The 27988-nt window shown below is 41.3% G+C and overlaps 1 protein-coding gene across 5 annotated transcripts in view; it reads left to right on the plus strand.

The window, feature by feature from the left end:
• SEMA5A (semaphorin 5A) overlaps positions 1–27988 on the plus strand; it is a 659545-nt gene that overhangs the window by 571719 nt on the left and 59838 nt on the right. For all 5 annotated transcript variants that reach the window (XM_084619687.1, XM_084619686.1, XM_084619685.1 and 2 more), the window contains one exon: positions 16807–17032. In XM_084619687.1, coding sequence (XP_084475813.1) covers positions 16807–17032 — 226 coding nt within the window. The remainder of the gene's footprint in view (positions 1–16806; positions 17033–27988) is intronic.

Here is a 27988-nt window from a genome sequence, read left to right on the forward strand (position 1 = left end):
CACGGTCTCCCATAGTATTCTTGTCAGCAAGTTAAGGAAGTATGGGCTGGATGAATGCACTATAAGGTGGGTAGAAAGCTGGCTAAATTGTCGGGCTCAACGGGTAGTGATCAATGGCTCCATGTCTAGTTGGCAGCCGGTATCAAGTGGAGTGCCCCAAGGGTCGGTCCTGGGGCCGGTTTTATTCAATATCTTCATAAATGATCTGGAGGATGGTGTGGATTGCACTCTCAGCAAATTTGCGGATGATACTAAACTGGGAGGAGTGGTAGATACGCTGGAGGGGAGGGATAGGATACAGAAGGACCTAGACCAATTGGAAGATTGGGCCAAAAGGAATCTGATGAGGTTCAATAAGGATAAGTGCAGGGTCCTGCACTTAGGACGGAAGAACCCAATGCACAGCTACAGACTAGGGACCGAATGGCTAGGCAGCAGTTCTGCAGAAAAGGACCTAGGGGTGACAGTGGACGAGAAGCTGGATATGAGTCAGCAGTGTGCCCTTGTTGCCAAGAAGGCCAATGGCATTTTGGGATGTATAAGTAGGGGCATAGCGAGCAGATCGAGGGACGTGATCGTTCCCCTCTATTCGACATTGGTGAGGCCTCATCTGGAGTACTGTGTCCAGTTTTGGGCCCCACACTACAAGAAGGATGTGGATAAATTGGAGAGAGTCCAGCGAAGGGCAACAAAAGTGATTAGGGGACTGGAACACATGAGTTATGAGGAGAGGCTGAGGGAGCTGGGATTGTTTAGCCTGCAGAAGAGAAGAATGAGGGGGGATTTGATAGCTGTTTTCAACTACCTGAAAGGGGGTTCCAAAGAGGATGGCTCTAGACTGTTCTCAATGGTAGCAGATGACAGAACGAGGAGTAATGGTCTCAAGTTGCAGTGGGGGAGGTTTAGATTGGATATTAGGAAAAACTTTTTCACTAAGAGGGTGGTGAAACACTGGAATGCGTTACCTAGGGAGGTGGTAGAATCTCCTTCCTTAGAGGTTTTTAAGGTCAGGCTTGACAAAGCCCTGGCTGGGATGATTTAACTGGGAATTGGTCCTGCTTTGAGCAGGGGGTTGGACTAGATGACCTTCTGGGGTCCCTTCCAACCCTGATATTCTATGATTCTATGATTCTTGTTGTCCTTTTCTGAACCTTTTCCAATTCCAATATATCTTTTTTGAGATGGAGCGACCACATCTGCACGCAGTATTCAAGATGTGGGCATACCATGGATTTATATAGAGACAATATGATATTTTCTGTCTTACAATATATCCCTTTCTTAATGATTTCCAACATTCTGTTTGCTTTTTTGACTGCCGCTGCACATTGAATGGATTTTCTCAGAGAACTTTCCACAATGACACCAAGCTCTCTTTCTTGAGTGGTAACAGCTAATTTAGATCCCATCATTTTATATGTATAGTTGGGATTATGTTTTCCAACGTGCATTACTTTGCATTTATCAACATTGAATTTCATCTGCCATTTTGTTGCCCAGTCAGGCAGTTTTGTGACATCTCTTTGTAGCTCTTTGCAGTCTGATTTGGACTTAACTATCTTGAGTAGTTTTGTATCATGTGCAAATTTTGCCACCTCACTGTCTACCCCTTCTTCCAGATCATTTATGAATATGTTGAATAGTACTGGTCCCAGTACAGACCCCTGGGGGACACCACTATTTACCTCGCTCCATTCTGAAAACTGATCATTTATTCTTAACCGTTGTTTCCTATCTTTTAACTAGTTTCCAATCTATGAGAGGACCTTCCCTCTTATCCCATGACAGCCTACTTTGCTTAAGAGCCTTTGGTGAGGGAGCTTGTCAAAGGCTTTCTGAAAATCTAAATACACTATATCCAGTGGATCCCCCTTGTCCACATGCTTGTTGACCCTCTCAAAGAATTCTAGTAGATTTGTAAGGCACAATTTCCCTTTACAAAAAACATGTTGACTCTTCCCCCAACAAATTATGTTCATCTATGTGTCTGACAAGTCTGTTCTTTACTATTGTTTCAACCAATTTGCCTGGTTCTGAAGTCAGACTTACTGGCTTGTAATTGCCGGGATCGCCTCTGGAGCCCTTTTTAAAAGTTGGCATCACATTAGCTATCCTCTAGTCATTTGTTACAGATGCTGATTTAAATGATAGGATACAAACCACAGTTAGTAGTTCTGCAATTTCACATTTGAGTTCCTTCAAACTCTTGGTTGAATACTATCTGGTCTTGGTGACTTATTGCTGTTTAATTTATCTATTTGTTCAAAAACCTCCTCTAATGACACCTCAATCTGAGACAGTGCCTCAGATTTGTCAGCTAAAAAGCACGGTTCAGGTTTGGGAATCTCCCTCACATCCTCAGCCATGAAGACCAATTCAAATCATTCATTTAGTTTCTCTGCAATGGCCTTATTGTCCTTGAATGCTCCTTTAGGATCTCAATTGTCCAGTGGCCCCACTGGCTCTTAGCATGCTTCCTGTTTCTGATGTACTTAAAAAAAAATTGCTATTACTTTTTGACTCTTTGGCTAGCTGTTCTTCAAATTCTTTTTTGGCCTTCCTAATTATATTTTTACACTTCACTTGCCAGAGTTTATGCTCCTTTCTATTTTTCTCACTAGGATTTAACTTCCACTTTTTAAAGGATGTCTTTTTGCTTCTCGTTGCTTCTTTTATTTTGTTGTTTAGGCTCAGTGGACATTTTTTTGGTTCTATTACTATGTTTCTTAGTTTGGGGTATACATTTACATTGAGCCTCTATTATGGTGTCTTTAAAAAGTTTCCATGCAGCTTGTAGGGATTTCACTTTTAGCACTAAGAAAAGGAGTACTTGTGGCACCTTAGAGACTAACCAATTTATTTGAGCATGAGCTTTCGTGAGCTACAGCTCACTTCATCGGATGCATACTGTGGAAACTGCAGAAGACATTATATACACAGAGACCATGAAACAATACCTCCTCCCACCCCACTCTCCTGCTGGTAATAGCTTATCTAAAGTGATCATCAAGTTGGGCCATTTCCAGCACAAATCCAGGTTTTCTCACCCTCTGCCCCCCCCACACACACACACACAAACTCACTCTCCTGCTGGTATTTGTGCTGGAAATGGCCCACTTTGATTTTCATACACATTGTGAGGAGAGTGGTCACTTTGGATAAGCTATTACCAGCAGGAGAGTGAGTTTGTGTGTGTGGTTTTTGGAGGGGAGAGCGGGGGTGAGAAAACCTGGATTTGTGCTGGAAATGGCCTACCTTGATTATCATACACATTGTAAAGAGAGTGGTCACTCTGGATGGGCTATTACCAGCAGGAGAGTGAGTTTGTGTATGGGGGGGCGGAGGGTGAGAAAACCTGGATTTGTGCTGGAAATGGCCCAACTTGATGATCACTTTATATAAGCTATTACCAGCAGGAGAGTGGGGTGGGAGGAGGTATTGTTTCATGGTCTCTGTGTATATAATGTCTTCTGCAGTTTCCACAGTATGCATCCGATGAAGTGAACTGTAGCTCACGAAAGCTCATGCTCAAATAAATTGGTTAGTCTCTAAGGTGCCACAAGTACTCCTTTTCTTTTTGCGAATACAGACTAACACGGCTGTTACTCTGAAACTTTTAGCACTGTACCTTTTAATTTCTGTTTAACTAACATCCTCATTTTTGTGTAGTTCCCCTTTATAAAATAAAATGCTACCGTGCTGGGCTGCTGTGGTGTTTTCCCCCACCACAGGGATGTTTAATTTAATTATGTTATGGTTACTATTACCAAGCAGTCCAGCTATATTCACTTATTGGACCAGAACCTGTGCTTCACTTAGGACTAAATTAACTAGTTGCAGTGGGGGAGGTTTAGATTGGATATTAGGAAAAACTTTTTCACTAAGAGGGTGGTGAAACACTGGAATGCGTTACCTAGGGAGGTGGTAGAATCGCCTTCCTTAGAGGTTTTTAAGGTCAGGCTTGACAAAGCCCTGGCTGGGATGATTTAACTGGGAATTGGTCCTGCTTTGAGCAGGGGGTTGGACTAGATGACCTTCTGGGGTCCCTTCCAACCCTGATATTCTATGATTCTATGATTCTAAGAATTGCCTCTCCTATTGTGGGTTCTAGGATTAGCTACTCCAAGAACCAGACATTTAAGGTGTAAAGAAATTTTGTCTCTGCATCCCATACTGAGGTGAAATGTACCCAGTCAATATGGGGATAGTTGAAATTCCCCATTATTATTATTGAGGTTTTTTATTTGTATAGCCTCTCTAATCTCTCTGAGCATTTCACAGTTACTATCACTATCCTGGTCATAATGACAGGTTTGAGAGTAGCAGCCGTGTTAGTCTGTATCTGTAAAAAGAAAAGGAGTACTTGTGGCACCTTAGAGACTAACAAATTTATTAGAGCATAAGCTTTCGTGAGCTACAGCTCACTTCATTGGATGCATACAGTGGAAAATATAGTGGGGAGATTTTATATACACAGAGAACATGAAACATTGGATGTTACCATACAGACTGTAACAAGAGTGACCAGGAAAGGTGAGCTATTACCAGCAGGAGAGCAGGGGATGGGAACGTTTGTAAGAACTACAATACCCACCTGCTGAAGTGAAGAAACAGATTGACAGAGCCAGAAGAGTACCCAGAAGTTACCTACTACAGGACAGGCCCAACAAAGAAAATAACAGAACTCCACTAGCCATCACCTTCAACCCCCAACTAAAACCTCTCCAACACATCATCAAGGATCTACAACCTATCCTGAAGGATGACCCATCACTCTCACAGATCTTGGGAGACAGGCCAGTCCTTGCTTACAGACAGCCCCCCAACCTGAAGCAAATACTCACCAGCAACCACACACCACACAACAAAAACACTAACCCAGGAACCTATCCTTGCAACAAAGCCCGTTGCCAACTGTGTCCACATATCTATTTAGGGGACTCCATCATAGGGCCTAATCACATCAGCCACACTATCAGAGGCTCGTTCACCTGCACATCTACCAGTGTGATATATGCCATCATGTGCCAGCAATGCCCCTCTGCCATGTACATTGGCCAAACTGGACAGTCTCTACATAAAAGAATAAATGGACACAAATCAGACGTCAAGAATTGTAACATTCAACAACCAGTCGGAGAACAATTCAATCTCTTTGGTCACTCGATTACAGACTTAAAAGCTTATGCTCAAATAAATTGGTTAGTCTCTAAGGTGCCACAAGTACTCCTTTTCTTTTTGCAAATACAGACTAACACGGCTGTTACTCTGAAACCAGACTTAAAAGTGGCCATTCTTCAACAAAAAAACTTCAGAAACACACTCCAATGAGAGACTGCTGAATTGGAATTAATTTGCAAACTGGATACAATTAACTTAAGCTTGAATAGAGACTGGGAGTGGATGTGTCATTACACAAAGTAAAACTATTTCCCCTTGTTTATTTCCCCTCCTACTGTTCTTGTAAAGTGCTGGAATGGCCCACCTTGATTATCACTGCAAAAGTTCCCACCCCCCACTCTCCTGCTGGTAATAGCTCACCTTTCCTGGTCACTCTTGTTACAGTCTGTATGGTAACACCCATTGTTTCATGTTCTCTGTGTATATAAAATCTCCCCACTATATTTTCCACTGTATGCATCCGATGAAGTGAGCTGTATGCTCTAATAAATTTGTTAGTCTCTAAGGTGCCACAAGTACTCCTTTTCTTTTTATCCTGGTCAGGTGATCGGCAGTATTTCCCTGCTACTATAGTCTTATTATTCGAGCATGGAATTACTATCCAGTTAGATTCTATGGTACAGTTTGGTTCATCTAAGATTTTTACTTCATTTGATTCTGTTTTCTTTCACATATAATGCCCTGGAATTACTGTGTCTCATTGATTATCCTCATTCCACCAAATTTCTGTGATGCCTATTATATCAATATCCTCATTTAATACAAGACACTCTATTTCAGCCGTCTTATTATTTAGATTTCTATCATTTGTATATAAGCAGTTTAAGAACGTGTCACCTTTTAGCTATCTCCCATTTCATGATGTAATTGAATGGTACTCTTTTTTTCATTTGACTGTTTTTTGTTAGATCCTACCCATATTTTATTATCTTCCATCCTCTCCTCCTTACTGAACATAGAGAATCTCCATTAATAGATCCTCCCCAAAGGGCTGTCTCTGCTCCTTCACATCTGGTTTTCCCCCAGCCCTTAGTTTAAAAACTGCTCTACGACCTTTTTAATTTTAAGTGCCAGCAATCTGGTTCCATTTAATTTAGGTGGAGCCCATCCTTTCTGTATAGGCTCCCCCTTTCCCAAAAGTTTCCCCAGCTCCTTATAAATCTAAACCCCTCCTCCCTACACCATCGTCTTATCCACACATTGGGACCCTGCAGTTCTGCCTGTCTAACTGGCCCTGCTTGTGGAACTGGAATCATTTCTAAGAATGCTACAGTGACATCCTGGCACCCCAGTATTCACCACTGTCATGTACTTAGGATGTATTTTGTACAAAGTGCACCTTGTGAGGTATCATTCTAAAAGTCTTGGTCTTCTAGACATTAATATCTCATTAGTTTGCATGTTCTATTGTTGTATGTGAAGTTATGAAGTTTGGCTACGTATGTGTTACTGAAAGATGTGAGGTTGAAAATACCAACAAGCAGCCTTTCAGGTACAACAGTGAAAAGGACAAACAATGTTAATGGCTTATTGAAGGAATGCACACAAGCACAAGGATTACCACAGGAAGTGTGTTCAACAGAAACCTCTCAGAGATAGCACCATACAATGGGAACTGTTTGACCCAGGTCACAGCAAAAGAGCTTTCTAGCAAGTGGGAAGAAGATATAAAACAGGGATAATGCCATTACGATGAGACCTCACTCTCCCTACAAAAACACACTTGAGGAATATGGACTGAACTGTGGGAAGTGATGGTCCCAGGCTAGAGGGATTTCTAGCCTGTGTATGAAAACCTGGAAAACCCAAGCTGCAGAGCCAAGGCAGCTTGTGCTTTAAGAATCTGCCAGCCTGTTTATCATTCAGGGTGAGAATTTCCTAATTTATATCCTGCTTATCTAGCGTGTTAAGCTCCATTTCCGATTTTGTTTATTTACTAGGTAATCTGCTTTGATCTGTTTATCACTTATAATCATGTAAAATCTAGCCTTTTGTAATTAATAAACTTATTTTATATTTTTATCTAAACCAGTGAGCTTTAACAGGAGTGCTTGGGGAAAATATCTTCTTGGTTACCACAAATATGCATTGTTCTCTTCATGTTGAGGGGAGGCGGACCGGGTATTAAACCCATATACTGGACAGATTTGACCATGGCAGGATGGTATTGCTCTGGGGTCCCAGGCTGGGAAACTGGTGGTCAGAGAGCCTGCGTGTAACTGCAGTTGAGTGTTTCCCTTCCTGTATGAATACTGGTGACAGTGCAAGGTGGAAGGCTTTGCAGCTTGCCACAGTAGTACAGTGTGAGAGGGAGTCCAGGCTGATGGGTCAGAGTGTTGAGTAGTACCCCAGTTCCAGGTGACACCCCAGGGTGAACCCATCACAGTGACGTAGAAGGCAGGATTATATGCACAGTTTGTTGCTCTGAGACACTGGTAATGATTTTAAGTGAGTTTTAAGTGTGGTTGCTAGAAATCAGTCAAAGTGGTTACCAGTTTGTTATTTTCTGTTTGCTTGTTTCGGGCAAGGGAAGTAGGGATAGAAAAGCAGGAAAATGAGTGAAAATGAAACTAGCAATAAGCTGGAGCTTGGCAGCTTTTAAGCAGAAGAGAGGGAGAAGGAACACGAGACTGGTGGAATTAAAACAATTACAAATAAAAGAATTGGAAGCAGAAAATGCCAGACAAGAAGGTGCACACCAAAGGGCCCTAGAACTGCAAGACAAAGAGATGGACGCCCAGAAGCTAGCCATGTAGGAGAGGGATTTCTAGCCTGCGAGAGGAATACCTGGCATTTTTAAACAGCAAGCAAGGGCAGTTGGCCCTTAAGAATCTCTGCAACTGGCTTAAATCATCATTTAGGGTAAGAAGTTGCTGCTCATAGCCAACCTCTTTAGTATATTAAGCTTAGATTACATTTTTGTTTATTTGCTAGGTAATCTGCTTTGATTGCTATCTCTTATAATCACTTAAAATCTATCTTTTGTAGTTAGTACATTTGTTTTTGCTTTATCACAAGCCAGTGTGTGGGAGCTATAACTTGGGGAAGAAAGCTGTGTATATTCCTCTCCGTATTGAGGGAGGGGTGCATTTCCGTTTACACTGTACAGTTCCCTGTGCAGTGCAAGATGGTATAATTTTGGGTTTACACTCTGCCTAAGTGGCTGGGAAGTTCTTCAGCTGAAGCTTTCCCATGCAGAGCTGATCACAGCATCTGTATGTTTCTGCAGCTGGGTGTGTCCCTATCTGTATGTGTGCTGGTGAAGGTGCAGACCAGAGCCTGGGAGAGGGCTTGGCAGGCTGGTCAGAGCAGTACAGTGTAAAGGGAGCCCAGGCTGGTGGGTCAGGCAGGCTCAGTGGTACCCCAGTTCCAGGTGGCACCCTGGGGGAATCCCTCACAGCTAACATGAAGGTCCTAGACTTCAATATCATATCTTGCAGCCTACATTTGGCCTCCAGGACCTCGCTCCTATCCTTCCCTATGTCATTGGCACATACATATACCATGACCACCGGCTCCTCCCCAGCACTACACAGAACTCTATCTAGATGTCTCGAGAAATCCATAACCTTCGCACCAGGCAGGCAACTCACCATGCAGTTTTCCTGGTCATCGAAAACGCAGCTATCTGTTTCTAATGATCAAACCACCCATTATTAATACCTGTCTCTTCCTAATAACTGGAGTTCCCTCCCCTAGAGAGGTATCCGCAGTGCAAGAGGATACCACAACATCATCTGAAAGGAGGATCCCAACTATGGGATCGTTTTCCTTAGCTCCAGCTGGAGGTTCTCCTTCCCTGAAACTTTCATCCTCCTCAACAGCACATATACTGTCAGACCGAAGTGGGGGTCATTCTACTCGGTCCAGGAAAGTCTCGTCTATGTACCTGTCTGTCTCCCTTAGCTCCTCCAGTTCAGCCACTCTGGTCTCCAAAGCCTGTACACGGTCTCTGGGGCCCAGAAGCTCCTTGCACCGAATGCACACATATGCCCCCTGCCCATAGGGCCGATAATCATACATTCTGCATTGAGTGCAATAAACTGGGTAGCCCCCACTCTGGACTTCTGTGTTGCTGGACTTCTGCGTGCATTCTATTTTTACTCCTGCAGCTTGTTCCTTTGTTGTTGTTGTTTTGGTTTTTATCAGAAGGTGTTTTTGGTCTTAAATTTAAAAAATGTTAAGTGTATCTAGCCCCCCACTCGCCCTCTAAACTCTCTCCCAGAACTCCTGTTAGTTACTCCTGGTCACTATTTCCTCTGGTCACGTAGGAGCAGGCTTTTTAAAACCACAGTCTTGCTGAGTAGCCCCACCCCCTGGTTAAGGGTTGATGGGTGCTAAAGGTCTTACAGATCAAAGCCTTTTTAAGAAGCTCTCAGCCTTGCTTAGCAGGCTGCTAGGCTCAGCACACGATCCCCCAAACAAACAGACCACAGGGTATATTTCAGTCAAGCAGTAAGCACACCACAAACACAGGATAGCTGTGAAATTTGCAGTGCAAAAGACTCTTTGTTTCAGGGTCTGTGCACAGTGGGTCCCAGGTGTTCATTCAGATCAAGTTTTTGAAGCTGTATTATAGTGTGCAAAATATGAAGAAAATGGCAATAGACTAAGTTAGCTTTATATAATGATATTTTGCTGGTTTCCTGGTATACAGTACTTGTGATTTGTTTTTAGCTGTAGGAATATATAGTATTGTAATCAATTTTTCTTTTAAAAGAAGTTGAGAAGAGTTTCTGCTTGTCTAAAATTGTGTTCATATAGAGCAATTTAGATTTTTTTTAAAATATAAAAAGCACATTCATTTTAAGTTCAATTGAACATGTTTCTGAATGCATCCAAGACTTTTGGTTCTTGAAGAAAAAGGCTATTTCAGCCTACTCAAGAACTTTGGATTTGACAGACAAACAAAGGTAAAAAATTGCATATAATGGCATCATAATACCCAACAGAAGAAGAGCTTCAATTTATAGTGCGTTTATCTTGACAAGTGCAGGAAACATATGAGGCTGATGCTGGGGTAAAACACAGAAGATGTCTGACAGGCTCTGTGGCTGCTGAATTTTCTATCCCTATCTTTTCTCAGGGTATGTTTACGCTGCAATTAAAAACCTGTGGCCAGCCTGTGGCAGCTGGCTCTGGCTTGTAGGGCTCAGGCTAAGGGGCTGTTTAATTGCTGTGTAGATGCTTGGGCTGGAGCCCAGGCTCTAGGACCCTGTAGGAGCCCGAACACAAACATTTACACCGCAATTAAACAGCCCCTTAGTTAAAACCCATGAGCTCGAGCCAGCTGGCACTGGCCAGCCATGGGTTTTTAATTGTAGTGTAGACATACCCTCAGGCAGCTTACTGGTCCATTCCGTTTGCATCTGCTTAATGATTTTTTCTGCTGGATTCTTTACTTCTTTCCACGTGTGTCAAAGTTCCTTCCCCAGTCTGAACTCTAGGGTACAGATGTGGGGACCTGCATGAAAAACCCCCTAAGCTTATTTTTACCAGCTTAGGTTAAAACTTCCCCAAGGTACAAACTATTTTACCTTTTGCCCTTGGACTCATACTGCTGCCACCACTGAGCGTCTAACAAATATATAACAGGGAAAGAGCCCGCTTGGAAACATCTTTCCCCCCAAAATCCTCCCAAACCCTACACCCCCTTTCCTGGGGAAGGCTTGATAAAAATCCTCACCAATTTGCATAGGTGAACACAGACCCAAACCCTTGGATATTAAGAACAATGAAAAAGCAATCAGGTTCTTAAAAGAAGAATTTTAATAGAAGAAAAAGTAAAAGAATCACCTCTGTAAAATCAGGATGGTAAATACCTTACAGGGTAATCAGATTCAAAACATAGAGAATCCCTTAAGTTACAAAATCTTAAGTTAGAAAACCTTAAGTTACAAAAAGACACAAAAACAGGAATCTACATTCCATTCAGCACAGCTTATTTTCTCAGCCATTTAAAGAAATCAGAATCTAACGCATCTCTAGCTAGATTACTTACTAAGTTCTAAGACTCCATTCCTTTTTTGTTCCTGGCAAAAGCATCATACAGACGAGAAAAACTTTTGTTTCTCCCCCCCCTCCAGCTTCTGAAAGTATCTTGTCTCCTCATCGGTCATTTTGGTCAGGTGCCAGTGAGGTTATCCTAGCTTCTTAACCCTTTACATGTGAAAGGGTTTTTCCTCTGGCCAGGAGGGATTTTAAAGGTGTTTACCCTTCCCTTTATATTTATGACAACATGAAACAAATATTTTGGGCCAGAACCCAGTGGAACTTTGCTCGTTTATACCAGATGAGACTCTGGTCCTTTATATGAGAAGGTTTCAGCTACCACATCAAAACTACAGCTATTGAATTTTGTAAAATGATATAATTAGTGCACAATGAAACAAACAACAAGAGTAACTTGAAACACAGAAGTATTTGGAATCGATATACAATTCTACAGTTCCAAGAGAATATTTTAGTAATAATCTCCCCGCCGATGCAGTACATTAAGAGTAAATCCTAAAAGACAATCCGTGTCATGAGTGAATTTTAATGGGTTATTAATGCTGACTTGGCTGTCTTGTGTATGTTGAGAGATTACCTCCGTAGATCACAAAGAAAAAGAACAGAAAAGAGAACAAAAGAAGTGCACGCAACAAGGAGATACTGTATGCATAAAAGAAACAATAAAGAAATTGAAAACAGAAAAAAGATAAATAGGAAACAGAATATTCTATAGAAAACTGGTTTTATTACTTGTAACTGTAGCAGCTAACAAATAGAGTTGTGTGTTTTTTTAAAATATGCTACAGTGTACTTTTAATCATCTTTAGTCTTGAATCTATAGTTGAATCAGAAAATAATGGGATGTATTCAGTCTGCTATATATTCTATCATTTATTCTGTGCACCGTCTCTTTCAGAGGCAATATTCCGTCAAACTTATTTCCATGTTGGCAGCTGCCTGTGGCAGCTGGCTCTGGTTTGTAGGGCTCAGGCTAAGGGGCTGTTTAATTGCTGTGTAGATGCTTGGGCTGGAGCCCAGGCTCTCGGGTCCTGTAGGGGCCCGAATACAAACATTTACACCGCAATTAAACAGACCCTTAGTTCAAACCCCATGAGTTCAAATTCCATCTGCAATTTAAAGTAGAATATCTTTTGCACATAATGTTGTTGCTATCCATTTTTGCTGATGGATACTTACCTTTGATATATTACTGAAATCACACAACGCAAAAACTGTGGGCAATCTTGGCATTACAATAATAGATGCATATCCTGTTCTATTAAATAATATTATTTCATTATGTTTTTATGTATAGATAGGACCAAAATATATTGCCAATATCACATTTAATATTTAATTTTATTACAGATGCAACAACTATCACTATTTTTAATTCACATTGTTTTACTTTAGGTGTCAGTCAATGTAAAGAGTGAAAAACTTGTATTCTCTGAATTTTTAGCCTCCTTCGCAGACACACGGGCAGGGTCCTTGTGATTCTGCAACCCAAGAATTTGCCATGCAATTTGCTGCAGAACTGCGCTTCAAAATCTATGGCCGTGTCCATACTACAGGGATTATAGCATCATAACAACAGTGCTGTAGCTATGATGGCATAACCCCATAGCATAGACGCAGCCTACAGAAATAGAAGGGATTTTTCTGTTGGAACACGACCTACCCAAGCGATGGTAGCTAGGTGGATTGAAGGATTTTTGGAGCTGTGTCTACACCAGGGGTTAAACCAGCATAGCTACAGTGCTCAGCGGTGTAGATTTTTCATACCCCTGAGCACGATACCTACGTCAAACTAAATTTTAAATCTAGATGAGGCCTAACCTTCCGTTTAAACAAAAAATGGTGGTCCTGTCGCACCACTGCATTACTTCAGTTTTAACACTGGTTTAACTCCACAGATTTCAGTGAAGTAAAGCTGGGGTAACACAGTGGTGAATCAGGACATATGTTTTTAGCCTTCTGGATTGCAAAGAAATCCTTGAAAATGTGTCTGCACTACATAGCTTATGTTGGCATAGCTAGTGCTAATAGTGCCTCTAAGGTAGACGGAGCCTTTATCAACAGAAGGCATTTTTGTGTTGGTGTAGATACACCACCTTTCTGAACAACATTATCTACATCAGTAGAAGTACTCTTGGGTCAACACAGCTAAGTCTACTCTGGGGTTTTTGCCGGTGTAGCCATGTTGGTCAGGGTTATGTTTTGTTCACATGCCTGATCAATGTAGCTATGCTGATATAACTTATAAAGCCTGGTCTATACTAAAAAGTTAGGTCAACTCTGCTACATCACTCAGTGTGTGAAAAATCCACACCCTTGAGCAATGCGGTTACATTGACCTAACCCCTGGTGTAGACAGCTGTAGGTCAACAGAAGAATTCTTCGAAAGACCTAGCTATTGCCTGTTGGGGAGGCTGATTATCTGTGCCAACAGAGGAGAACGCATCTCGTCGACATAGGTAATGTCTACAGTACTGATGTACTATAGTTGTGCAGCTGCAGCTGTGTCTCTGTAGCGTTTCAAGTGTAGACAAGCCCTAAGTGTAGACCACACCTGAGGGTACACTGTTGCAATCGAGTTTTTCTGAATATGCAGACAGCCTGAAACAATAGTTCTAAAAGGTGTGAATTGCCCCACTCATCTCAGTAGGTTGTGAATAATGTTGACATTTACAATGTTACCTTGTCTCATACCTGTCCCATACCTGGCTGCCAAAACCTGCCATTTCACCCTGACATCTTCTGTCATGCAGTTGGGCAATATCAATACAAAAATCTGCAGTATATTGAAGACTGAAAGTGTGAGTGAGGACAGTGTAAAATAAACTTTTTGTTATCAAAGTAAATAACAAAGAGGTCTCTATGCTGCTTGTAATATTCATTTTTGTATTTAATTCAGCAAAACAATTATATTTTTTAGTTTATAGGAAACTGCTACAGAAACCAGAGTCGTTGCCACAGAATTAAATTCCACCTTGCCATAGAGCACTGGGGCCTAGCATGTGGGATCTGATTCTCCACTGCATTGTAATATGTGTAGTCATTTACAGCCATGCAAAGTGGGTGTAAAATTCTACTTACTATTCTGATTTAGCACTGGTGTAATGACTACACACGTACAAAACAGTGGAGAAAAAGGCCCATCCTGTATGTCCATACAGCCTTTCTGGAAACCCATCCAGGTTTTTACTTCAGTGGGGTTGGATATGTGAAACAGAGAGTAGAATTCAACCCATTGTATTTAAGGTCTCTTTCTATTTCAGTGACGCTCAAACTGGGAGATAGACTCACTCTAGTACAGCACCATAGGACCTGGATACTAAACATGAACTACAATATATTTTTGAAGGAAAGAGAACTGAAAATGATGACTGAAAAGACATAGGCCAATTATGCAGCAGTGGACATCTAAATTTATTGTACTTCCTCCTCTGACATTTTGATAAATGATATTTACACTCAACATAAATAAGCAAATTAAATACTGTATCTCAGAGCTGAGAGAAAGTCATCAAATTATCATTTTTGAAACAGCCAGTTATGGATATGACTCTCTGAGATAAAGTCTGCTCTCAGTTACACTCATGTAACACTACTGAAGTCTTTAGGGTTGTATGTGTGAGTCCCTTGTCCCATATACATAGATAAATCCATATGGAGTAGTAAGTTGCTTTTCTGCATACTGGCAAATGTGATTAAGGGAATTAATAGTTTGTTTGTATGTTTTATTTACAGTTTATTCAAATGCTTTATAATCTGAAAATGTATAAATATCTTAACTACTGTTTAATTATAGACCTAGCTAATACCCTTAAAGTTGAGCTTTATTACCTAAGCTCCAGAGCAGTGTACAATCTGGGGCAAGAAAGATTTTCTTCTGCCTATCTAGCCTGAAGTGTCACCTACCTGACTGGCCCCATATAGGTGAGCTTACACAAAACATCAGGGGCACAGGAAGAGGACCTCCCTCATAAACTTTAGCCCAGTGGTTAGGGTACCCACCTGGGAAGTTAGAAACCCCCAGTTCAAGTCTCCCCTCCACCTGAGGGGGAGAAAGGATCTGAACTGTGTCTGCTGCCCCTAAGGTGAGTGCCCTAACCACTTGGGCTATGAGATATTCTGGTGTTGGGCTGCTTCAGTCTATCTACTGTTAAAGCTGTTCCACTGTGACTAAATAATGCAAGAATTATTGAGAGAGAGAATGACTATGTCGCCTGATGGTTAGAGCACTCAGCTGGGAGACCCAAGATCCAGTTCTCCTGCTCCATTTATTTTATGCATTATCCACAGTGGAACAGCTTTAACAGGAGAGACCAAGGGTATGTCTATATTACAGGTGCTCTAGCAGCACAGTTGCAATGCTGCAGCTATGCCACTGTAGTTTAGACACTTGCTACAGCAGCAGAAGAGGTTTTTCTGTCACTATAGTAAATGCATCCCCACTAGAGGTGATAGTTATGTTGAGGGAAGAATTCTTCCATCGACCAAGGGGTGTCTACACTGAGGCTTAAGTCAGCTTAACTACACTCAGGGGTGTGAAAACACCACATCTTTCTAATTTCTCTTGGGGTGCTGGACCCACACTCCGCCCCAGGCCCTGCCCCCACTCCACTCCTTCCCCCAAGGCCTCACCCCACCCTGCCTCTTCCTGCCCCTTCTCCATCCCTGCCCCTGTTCTTCCCACCCCATTCTGCCCCCTTCCCCAAGCTCATCCCACCTTTGCTCCATCCCCCTCCCCCAGGGCCTCCTGCAGGCTACTGAACAGCTGATCTGTGGTGGGCGGGTGGCACTGGGAGGGAGGGGGAGGAGCTGATTGTGAGGCCACTACACCCATAATTTTTTCTCATGGGTTCTCCAGCTCCAGAGCACCCACGGAGTCAGCGCCTATGGTGAAATAGCTAAGTTGACCTAACTTTTAGGTGTAGGACAGGCCTGATGGAGCCCCATGTTAAAATATCCCATAACCAAGTGGTAGGGGACTCACCTGAAAGGTGGTAGATCCCAGCTCCAATCCCTTTTCCCCATCATGTGGAGAAGGGACTTGAACTGTGGGCATCTTTTACATCCCAGGTGAGTGCCCTAACCACTGGACTGAAAGTTATCTGGAGCTCCTCCTCTCCCTATCCACCCTCCCCCCACAAAGAGAGAAATTTCCAAGCAGAGGGTGATGTCTTCCTGAAGCCCACACTTACCTCCAAGAGAGGGATGGGTCTTTGGATACACTCCTTGGCTTGGCACCTCCTATTGGCTAGCTTAGGTGAGGACTTGCCTAATGTGCTGGCTTTTGTAAACCCCATTGAAAGGTGCCTGTCTCTCCCTATTCGTTGTATACAGAGTCAAGGTGCTGAACTCAAGCTTTGTGAATCCCGGTAATTTTTCTAGGTAACACAAGTTAGGCATGGCAACACTCAGGTCACCACTCCTAAATTCCTTTGTGATTCTAGCCCATTCTATATATATTCCTCCAAGTAGAAAAAACCTTTGGGTTATTAGAATTCAAAATCCACTGGCGGGGATAAAGATTGGAGGAGAAGGAGATGGGATCAAAATTCTTGTCAGGTTGTTTATTCTGTACCATACTGTAAATATAAACAATTGATCATTTACTTCCAGGAGTATCAACCTTGTAACACCAATCCCTGTCCAGAGCTGAAAAAGACCACCCCCTGGACTCCTTGGACTCCGGTCAATATCTCAGACAACGGTGGCCACTATGAACAACGATTCCGATACACTTGCAAGGCACGCTTGCCTGATCCAAATTTGCTAGAGGTGGGAAGACAAAGGATTGAAATGCGTTACTGTTCCAGTGATGGTACCAGCGGTTGCTCAACAGATGGTAAGCAGAGATAGTACAAGTGAATAATAGCACCTAGCAGACAATGGTATAACACAATCAAGTGGCTGGAAGTTGAATTCAGACTGGAATTAAGGTGTATGTTTTTAACAGTGAGATTAATCAGGAATTGGAACAATTTACCAAGTGTTGTGGTGAATTTTCCATCATTGTTAATTTTTCAATCAAGATTACACAGGATTGTTTATAGATATGTTTTAGTTCAAACAGGAATTAATTCAGAGTAATCCTATGGGTTGTGTTTTATAGGAGGTCAGACAAGATGATCACACTAGTCATTTCTGGTCTTGGAATCTATGAACCCGCTAGAGAGACGGCTGTAGTTCCATTTTCATGACAGAGTGAAGCTTTTTATCTTGCTGGTGTTTTTCATAATGTTACGGAGTTTAAGGCCAGAAGGGACCACTGGATCATCTAATCTGACCTCCTGTATATCAGAGGTCACCAGCACTACCCAGTATCTACACACTAAACCCAACAACTGAAATTAGACCAAAGTATTACAGCCCACTGGAGGCTAGACTATTATGTGCCACAGGCAGAGAATAGTAGGACCAAGATGTCCCCGCCCCGTGCCTGGAACCCCCACAAAGGCAGGAATATGTTTAAGTGAGATATACCCAGATATTCATGGCAAGTGACCCATACTCATATGCTGCTGAAGAAGTTCAATGCCCCCTTTCCCCTCCACCTCTCCCCCGGTCACTGTGAATCTTACCTGGGGGGAAATTCCTTGCTAACCCCACATAGGACAATAAGATAGACCCTGATTACCTGGGCAAAAACCAGACAGCCAAACACTTGTGAGAGAGAATGCTCAGTGTCACCTCAGAGTTCCAGCCCACCCCACCCAATGTCCCATCTCCAGCTGTGACCATACTGATGCTTCAGAGGAAGGAGATTAAAAAAAAAAGCCCAGAATACATTTTGCGGGTGATCCCTTCCTGACACCTGTAGGTAGTTGGCCAAAGCCCTGAAGCATGAGGTTTTAGGAACATAGGACATAAACCAGAAGAGGGCCCCATGGCGGTTGAGCCCTTCATTTAGCCTCACAAACAACACCATCATACAGTCTCACTCATAAATTTGTCCAGCTCATTTCAGAAATGTTAACGAAAAGAAGGTAATTGATCACAACAGGTAAATTAGTTTCTGTTTTTTCAGGACTGGACTTAATCTCTTAGGGTAACCCAGTATTTTTGCCCTCTGGCTCTAGGACTTGTTGGTGTTTGTCAGATGTTCTTTCTAATAATTAACCCATCACAGTGATAGCCATGAAACTGTAGAATAATTTTTGAGATTGCTCTGTCATCTCTTTCCTTCTGCTGTCTTTTTTTGGGAGAGATTCTGACAAATTCTGCTTTTATTTTATAAATATTTGGCTAGACTATAACACTGGTGATGAATGAGAGTAACAAGAAGGGTTTCTTCAGGTATGTTGGCAACAAGAAGAAAGCCAAGGAAAGTGTGGGCCCCTTACTGAATGAGGGAGGCAACCTAGTGACAGAGGATGTGGAAAAAGCTAATGTACTCAATGCTTTTTTTGCCTCTGTTTTCACTAACAAGGTCAGCTCCCAGCCTGCTGCGCTGGGCATCACAAAATGGGGAAGAGATGGCCAGCCCTCTGTGGAGATAGAGGTGGTTAGGGACTATTTAGAAAAGCTGGACGTGCACAAGTCCATGGGGCCGGACGAGTTGCATCCGAGAGTGCTGAAAGAATTGGCGACTGTGATTGCAGAGCCATTGGCCATTATCTTTGAAAACTCATGGCGAACCGGGGAAGTCCCGGATGACTGGAAAAAGGCTAATGTAGTGCCAATCTTTAAAAAAGGGAAGAAGGAGGATCCTGGGAACTACAGGCCAGTCAGCCTCACCTCAGTCCCTGGAAAAATCATGGAGCAGGTCCTCAAAGAATCAATCCTGAAGCACTTGCATGAGAGGAAAGTGATCAGGAACAGCCAGCATGGATTCACCAAGGGAAGGTCATGCCTGACTAATCTAATCACCTTTTATAATGAGATTACTGGTTCTGTGGATGAAGGGAAAGCAGTGGATGTATTGTTTCTTGACTTTAGCAAAGCTTTTGACACAGTCTCCCACAGTATTCTTGTCAGCAAGTTAAGGAAGTATGGGCTGGATGAATGCACTATAAGGTGGGTAGAAAGCTGACTAGATTGTCGGGCTCAACGGGTAGTGATCAATGGCTCCATGTCTAGTTGGCAGCCGGTATCAAGTGGAGTGCCCCAAGGGTCGGTCCTGGGGCCGGTTTTGTTCAATATCTTCATAAATGATCTGGAGGATGGTGTGGATTGCACTCTCAGCAAATTTGTGGATGATACTAAACTGGGAGGAGTAGTAGATACGCTGGAGGGGAGGGATAGGATACAGAAGGACCTAGACAAATTGGAGGATTGGGCCAAAAGAAATCTGATGAGGTTCAATAAGGATAAGTGCAGGGTCCTGCACTTAGGATGGAAGAATCCAATGCACCGCTACAGACTAGGGACCGAATGGCTAGGCAGCAGTTCTGCGGAAAAGGACCTAAGGGTGACAGTGGACGAGAAGCTGGATATGAGTCAGCAGTGTGCCCTTGTTGCCAAGAAGGCCAATGGCATTTTGGGATGTATAAGTAGGGGCATAGCGAGCAGATCGAGGGATGTGATCGTTCCCCTCTATTCGACATTGGTGAGGCCTCATCTGGAGTACTGTGTCCAGTTTTGGGCCCCACACTACAAGAAGGATGTGGATAAATTGGAGAGAGTCCAGCGAAGGGCAACAAAAATGATTAGGGGTCTAGAACACATGACTTATGAGGAGAGGCTGAGGGAGCTGGGATTGTTTAGCCTGCAGAAGAGAAGAATGAGGGGGGACTTGATAGCTGCTTTCAACTACCTGAAAGGGGGTTCCAAAGAGGATGGCTCTAGACTGTTCTCAATGGTAGCAGATGACAGAACGAGGAGTAATGGTCTCAAGTTGCAGTGGGGAGGTTTAGATTGGATATTAGGAAAAACTTTTTCACTAAGAGGGTGGTGAAACACTGGAATGTGTTACCTAGGGAGGTGGTAGAATCTCCTTCCTTAGAGGTTTTTAAGGTCAGGCTTGACAAAGCCCTGGCTGGGATGATTTAACTGGGAATTGGTCCTGCTTCGAGCAGGGGGTTGGACTAGATGACCTTCTGGGGTCCCTTCCAACCCTGATATTCTATGATTCTATGATTCTATGAATGGAGCTTTTTACTGAATAATTAAAGAGCAATAGTTGTCTGCATGATTATGACAATTAACTAAATAGATAATTTATGAAGTGGATAACTTCTGTTATTATTGTTTTATAGCATTGAGCTATCATCAGTATTTAAAGTTCTGTTTCCTACTACAAAGGAAAAATGACCTCCTCCAATGCTATTTTAGCTATAGATGCATTTTACATACAGAATTAATTCATACTAAATTATTTTTTTGCTTACCAGTAGCACTTAGTTATGAATAAACAATGTACCAAAATATATTTATTGTTCACTGGTATTCAGTGAACCCTAATTTTAAATTATTAGTTATGAGATTCTTAATTTCATTATTATTTATTAGTACCTATAAGAATACTTTCCACTTACATAGCCTTTTACATCTTTAAAATCTTTTAATGATTTGATTACTACAACACCCTTGTAAGATAAATAAGCATTAATAACTACAGTGAGTAAAAAAGTATTATCTGCATTGAATAGTTGATTGCAGTATTGTTATAACCGTTGGTCCCAGGATATGAGACAGACAATGCAGGTGAGGTAATATCTTTTTTTGAATCAACTTCTGTTGGTAGAAGGTTCGAGGTTCTAGGAGCTCATTACAACAATTTGTGACACACCCTACTGTCTTCTAACCCCTCATTGTCTGCTTCATTTTAAATGATCCTCTACAGCATGCATAAACCCCTTATGCTTAACAATTTGCCTCACCTTTTATTTAGCTTGGACACTCCGTGTACCTTCTCCAGGCCCGAGGAAGAGCTCTCTGAAGCTCAAAAGCTTGTCCGTTCCACCAGCAGAAGCTGGTCCAATAAAAGATATTACCTCACCCACCTTGTCTCTTTTGAACAGTTTAGGCATCGTGAAGTTTGATGACTCATGCAATGTCACAAAAGAGTAAGGGTCTGTGCTGAGATGAGTACTTGGGTCTGGAGTTCCTGGTTCCCAATCCTTTGCTCAGACAGCTAAACCAATGGTAGATCTTTGAAACCTCTGGTGAAGCCTAACTAAGAACACGTGGCTTCCTTGATAACTCAGATCATCCTTGAAAGAAGGCAAGATGTCAGATTACCTAAAAAACCCCCTATAGACTATAGAAGTCCAATTGACCCTGAATAATGTCCTTAATGCCACCATCAGTTATCATCTGGTCTCCAGCTCTCTCTTGCATCCAAGCTCTCTCAGCATCTGTCCTCTGCCATCATGCAGTTTTCATCACAGGTTTCAGACCAGCATACAGCAGAGAAATGGCTCTGCTGGTGCTTATGCAGCCATCACCTTTTCCAGGCCCTAGACAAATATACATGTCTTTGTGCTGAAACTGCTAGATAACTCTGCAGCCTTCAACACTGTTGATCATCCATTGTTGATGCCACATGTGAAATCTCACGAGGTTAAATCAAATAGTACTATGTTGGATCTGCTTATTCATACTAGACATAACACAGAGAGCATAACTTGGTCCTTGTCATCCAAGTCCTATGCTGCATTGTCCTCCACGCCCAATACTCTCTGTTCTTCTTCATTGTCTGCATGAGATCATCTTGACAGACTGTGATACACCATTGACTAAGGGGACTGGTATGAGGAGGGCACTTAGCTGTACATCTCCTTTTAAAGCGATTCCCAGTATTTCCCAACAATTGGAAGAAATCATCAGGTGAATGAAAAGCATATGTTTCGAGCATAGTCCAGGGAAGATGGAAGTGTTAGTTAAGATGCGGAGGAGCACTTTGAAGAATTTACCAGTGTATTTGGACCTATGAAGAGCATCAAACCACTGTCAGGGTGGTGAGGAACCTTGAGGTTTCCGCTAGTCCCCTCACAGCATCTGGACTAATGGCAAAAAACACATATTTCACCTTCACCTGACCAGGAGATGTTGATGGGAACTTAGCCACTGTGATCCATGCTTTTGATCACCTCCCGACTGAAATCTACCTGGGGGTGGACATAAGCACTACAAAAGGATAGATGCTGGTACAGCATGCTTGGCATGCCTCATAAGCAACAATGGCTGCTACAAACACATTTCACCTGCTTTTATTAGCTTGTCTAGTTTTCCATTCACTTCAGAGGAGAGTTCAAAGTCCTGGCCATAACTCAAAAGGTACCTAATGGATCAAGATAGAGTTACATCAGAGACTCTCTTACCACCACCTGTAATCACCATGACCATGACCCCAGCTATGGAACATTTTGCCAGAAGAGACCAGACTAAACCCAATCTTAATATTAAGCAACCAGGGTAAAACACACCTTTTCCATAAAACCTTCCCCCAGTATCAATGTTGTTAACCACCCAAACAAAAATCCCACTCACATCCTACAAGATTTTCTGTACTGATGGGTCTAAGAGAAAAACACCTTTTTATTCCCCACCTTGGGCTCTTTAATTTACCACAGAGCTATGCACTATAAGGAAACAAAGAGAGATCTGTAGATAGATGTACAGTTATTTCATGCAACTTCTGGCAGTACAGTCAATCACTGTGTCAGTGCCTGGAAATTACGTCACTTTTGTCTCTTCCTTTAATTTGTGTGTACTAATGAAGGGAGAATTGTTGATATTGCTCTCTTGTGATTATATAATGCTTCTTAGCACCACCTGTTATGTGCAAGCTTGCTCACTACTTTTAATCATTGCATAAAATTAGGGCGAAAATTATCGGAAACAAACACGTCAGTCATTTCAGTAAGAGAGTCTCTGGGAAACATTTAATTTCTGTATATCCCCCAAATCTGTTAATATTTCTAAAGTTACAGGAACAAACATCCCTGGAAGCCTGCTACTGCTTGCTTTAACCGTAACCTCAAAAAAATAATTATTTCTAAAGGAAAGATGTAATTTAGCCTTAATACTAATTTAGACTTGTCTCTCATGAGGAGAGACTGATTAAATAATAGTATTAGCCATGGAAGAGTGCCAGAGGATATCAACACCTTTTTTATTTTTAACTAAAGTCTGAATGTGAGAATGTCCTACCTCCAGGAGGAATAAAAGATGCAATGTTATATCTTTGGCTGTTTCATCAAAGCTAAGCTACGTTGCATCATGATAAGAAGAAAATTACTTTTTAAAGCTGTGAATGTTTGACTTTAATATAATAAATACCCCCTGCCCAAAATATTAGTGGAACTTTATGGTTATTTTTTTAAAAACAGAAAAAAGACAGAGAAATTAAAAAAACAAGGTTTTCATAATAATGTTAACTTTTTCTCATTGCACATTACCTGATTTGTCATTACATATGTAATCTTAAAATTGCTTTAATATTTGCCTTGCATATTATTGTTTAAATTAGCCTACTTAGGCTGTGAAGTTCACACCTAACTGATTAACATGTTCCTGGGGAGTAGCATATTCAACTTGCTCAGGTGACTATAGGTGGAAAAGGGTGAGTTTGATGATGTTCTTAATGAATTTTATTTACTTACATCCAAGCAGAAATTAACCACAGAAAAAAGACATACACTGTTGCACTTTGAAGGATTTTCTTGACAGTAGGTTAGAAAATAATGACTGTGTGGAGAATAAAGTATGTTTATTTTCAGTCTTTCTTCATTTCTTCATTTCTTCATTTTTATGCTTCAACAGTATCTTCATCAAAAACACTTTGGAGATATCTGCAGAGAATGGTAGAACTGAAACATAGGTTTTGCCTTTTTTGTTATTGTTTCCTACTGTGGTTTAAAATCATTGCATTACTGTAATTTAGAAATGGTGCAGAATACTGGAGTTTCAGCTCCAGCTCATCGTTTCTCATTGCAATGAATAAAAGTTGTTTGATTCAATGAATTTATTGCACCCATTTGTAGTGGTTTCTCATTACACTCATTTGAAAAGACTTTTCAAGTTCGTTTATCCAAAAACATAAAAACTTTTAAAGCATAAGTAGAAGCAGTTACTTCTGTCATATCTCCTACCAGAAGAACTAGTATCCTCCTTTCATCATCATCAAATCATTCCCTTCCAGGGACAAAAAAGATCAAAGAAATAACAGTTTCAATTCCCAATACTGGGGTGGGCGGGCTGGGACTGTACTTTTATAACTACTGTAACTTTATACTGCTAAGAATTGTGCATTGATCTATGTTATTGGGTTTGTTCTTATGTATTCTCATAGTTTTGTCATGGAGACAGTAACCAATACATATAGGAAGAAGGAAGGTCTTGAAAGGTACAGGATAGGGAGACAGGGGTCCTGGATTCTGTTGCTGATTTTGTTGTAAACATCTTGGGTGACCTAGGTGAGTCACACAACCTCTCTGTGCCTCAGTTTTTCTGACAGTGAAATGGAGATAATACTTGCCTATTTCACAGAGGTGTTGTAAGGTTAAATTAATGTTTGTAATGCACAAGCAGATCCTTAAATGGAAGGTTCTGTACAAGTGAAAATTAGTTTGTGTGTGTGGTTTTTGGAAAAAAGGGGGGGGGGTGAGAAAACCTGGATTTGTGCTGGAAATGGCCCACCTTGATTATCATACACATTGTAAAGAGAGTGGTCACTTTGGATGGGCTATTACCAGCAGGAGAGTGAGTTTGTGGGGGGTGGGGGGGCGGAGGGTGAGAAAACCTGGATTTGTGCTGGAAATGGCCCAACTTGATTGTCATACACATTGTAAGGAGAGTGATCACTTTAGATAAGCTATTACCAGCAGGAGAGTGGGGTGGGAGGAGGTATTGTTTCATGGTCTCTGTGTATATAATGTCTTCTGCAGTTTCCACAGTATGCATCCGATGAAGTGAGCTGTAGCTCACGAAAGCTCATGCTCAAATAAATTGGTTAGTCTCTAAGGTGCCACAAGTACTCCTTTTCTTTTTGTGAATACAGACTAACACGGCTGTTACTCTGAAACCTATTATTATTTTTGAGCTTCTGCTAGGAGTTATATTTCTCACCCAAACATTTTCTGTAGATCACATTTCTTGTAATGTTCAGAAGGTAGTGATTTACATTCCTTGTATAATTTCAAAGAATGCATTGAAGGGTAATAGTTCCCCAAAGTGAATAGCACCACCACCATCTCAAAATGCCCATGTCCGTTTTTACATAGAGTTGTCTTTTCAGAGGAGCTATGGTCACCATCCTATCCTGTTCCATCTTCAGGAGTTTGTCAGCTGGCTCACTCTTCCCTCCTGCGATGGCTGGTTGCCCACTTGTCCATTCTTCATCATGAGGAAGTTAGCAAGTATTTCATATACCAGGAAAGGTCTTTAAAGTAACCTATACAGTAGGACTGGAACCCTTCTATTCCCAGCTCTGCCACTGCCCCTGTAATATCTTAGGAATTGTAGAAAATTGATAAGAGAAGTGTAGGGACACAAGAAGAAATTTACAGTCAGCAGAGTTAAGGACAATAAGAAGTTTTTTAAAGTATGTTAAGAACAAAAAGAATCCTAACAACAGTATTCGTCCATTACTAGATGGAAATGGTAGAATTATCAGTAATAATGCAGAAAAGGCAGAAATGTTTAATAAATATTTCTGGCTATGTTTGGGGAAAGAACATGATGTAGTCATATCATATTATGATGAGACACTCTTTCCGTTCCCATAGTTACTCATGATGATGTTGAACAGTAGCTACAGTTAGACATTTTTAATCAGCAGGTCCAGATAACTTGCATCCAGGAGTTTTAAAAGAGCTGGCTAAACCATTAATGTTTATTTTCAATAAATCTTGGAACACTGGGGAAGTTCCAGAAGACTGGAAGAAAGTTAATGTTGTGCCACTTTTTAAAAGGGTCAGTGGGATGACCTGGGTAATTATAGGCCTCTCAACCTGACATAGATCCTGGGCAAGATAATGGAATAGCTGATACAGATGCCATTGATAAAAAATTAAAGGAGGGTAATATAATTAAAGCCAATCAGCATGGCTTTTGGAAAATAGATCCTGTCAAACTAACTTGATATCTTTTTTTATGAGATTAAAAGTTTGATTAATAAAGGTAATAGTGCTGATGCCATAGACTTAGACTTCTGTAATGCATTTGTCTTGGTACTACACAACATTTTTATTTAAAAACTAGAATGATATAAAATTAACAAATGATATAAAATTAACATGGCACACATTTAAATGGATTAAAAACAAGCTAACTGATAGGTCTAAAAATGTAATTGTCAGTGGAGAGGGATCATTGAGCGGGTGTGTTTCTAGTTAGTCCTGCAGGAATCAGTTCTTGGCCCTCTGCTATTTTAACATTTTTATTAATGATGTGGAAGAGAGCATAACATCATCACTAATAAAGTTTGTAGATGGCACAAGGACTGGGGAAGTGGTAAATAATTCAGAGGACAGGTCCCTGGTTCAGAGCAATCTGGATCATTTGGTAAACTGGGCACAAGCAAATGATATACATTTTTATATGGCTAAATGTAAATGTGTACATCAAGGAACAAGGAATCTATCCTGGAGAGCAGTGACTCTGAAAAAAATTTGGGGATTGTGATGGATAATCAATTGATCATGAGTTCCCCGTGCAATTATGTGGTCTAAAGGGATCATGTGATTCTTGGATGCATAAAAAGGGGAGTCTTGAGTAGGAGTAGAGAGGTTATGTTACCTCTGTATTTGGCAGTTGTGCAACTGCTGCTGGAATGCTGTGTCCGGTTCTGATGTCCACAATTCAGGAAGGGTGTTGATAAACTGGAGAAGGTTCAGAAAAGAGCCATGAGCATGATTAAAGGACTAGAAAACATCCCTTTTAGTAGGGAACTCAATTTATTTATCTTAACAAAAGGAAGGTTAAGACGTCTATAATTACCTACATGGGTAACAAATACTTGATAACAGACTCTTCAGGCTAGCGGACAGAGGTATAACAAGATACAATGGCTGTAAGCTGAATCTAGACAAATTCAAACTGGAAATAAGGTATAAATTTGAATAGTGAGGGTCATTAACCATTGGAACAATTTACCAAGTGTAGTGGTGGATTCTCCATTACTGGAAATTTTAAAATCAAGATGAGATGTTTTTTCTAAAAGATATGCTTTAGTCCAAATACAAATTCATTCAGAGACATTCTTTGGTCTGTGTTATATATGAGGTCAGACTAGCTGACCACAATGGTCCCTTCTGGCCTTGAAATCTATGAAAAATGTGAGCCAGGGGTGCCCAGAATGTAATGCATCTCGCATAGATGCACAGTGTAAAAAGTAGGAAAAATGTCACTCCCTTAATAATGTCATTGTGAAATAGTATCTTCACATTTACAAGGAGACAGATAATGCCTACTGTTTGCAGGAAACTGAATTAAAATATACAGCAGTGGCCAATAGTTGCACTCTAGTTAATTTCATTTTCTTATATTTCTGTATTATACTGTATGTCTGGAATTCAAATTAACATGGTCAGTCGTTGTAATTTATAGCCTATGTCTAAAGGGAAAGCTCAACAAGACTGTGAATGGATGGGATTCACAAAGGGATTTAGGCACCCGACTCCTATTGGAATCAATGAGTTGGGCACCTCAATACCTTTGTGAATCCCACCCCCATATAAGTTGTTGTAAAGCTGTAGACAGAGTGCTAACTGTAACATATTCTTTTAACACTCTGGAAAGAATGAGACACATGGCAATGTTAGCTGTTGCTAGAACTTCCCACTAAAACAGTTGTTTTGTACATTATTATGTTTGGGCACTAAGGTCCCTCTGAGGATTCACTTAAAGAATTTTT

This window comes from Lepidochelys olivacea (assembly GCF_965140295.1).
Source record: "Lepidochelys olivacea isolate rLepOli2 genome assembly, chromosome: 2".
Lineage (NCBI taxonomy): Eukaryota > Metazoa > Chordata > Testudines > Cheloniidae > Lepidochelys > Lepidochelys olivacea.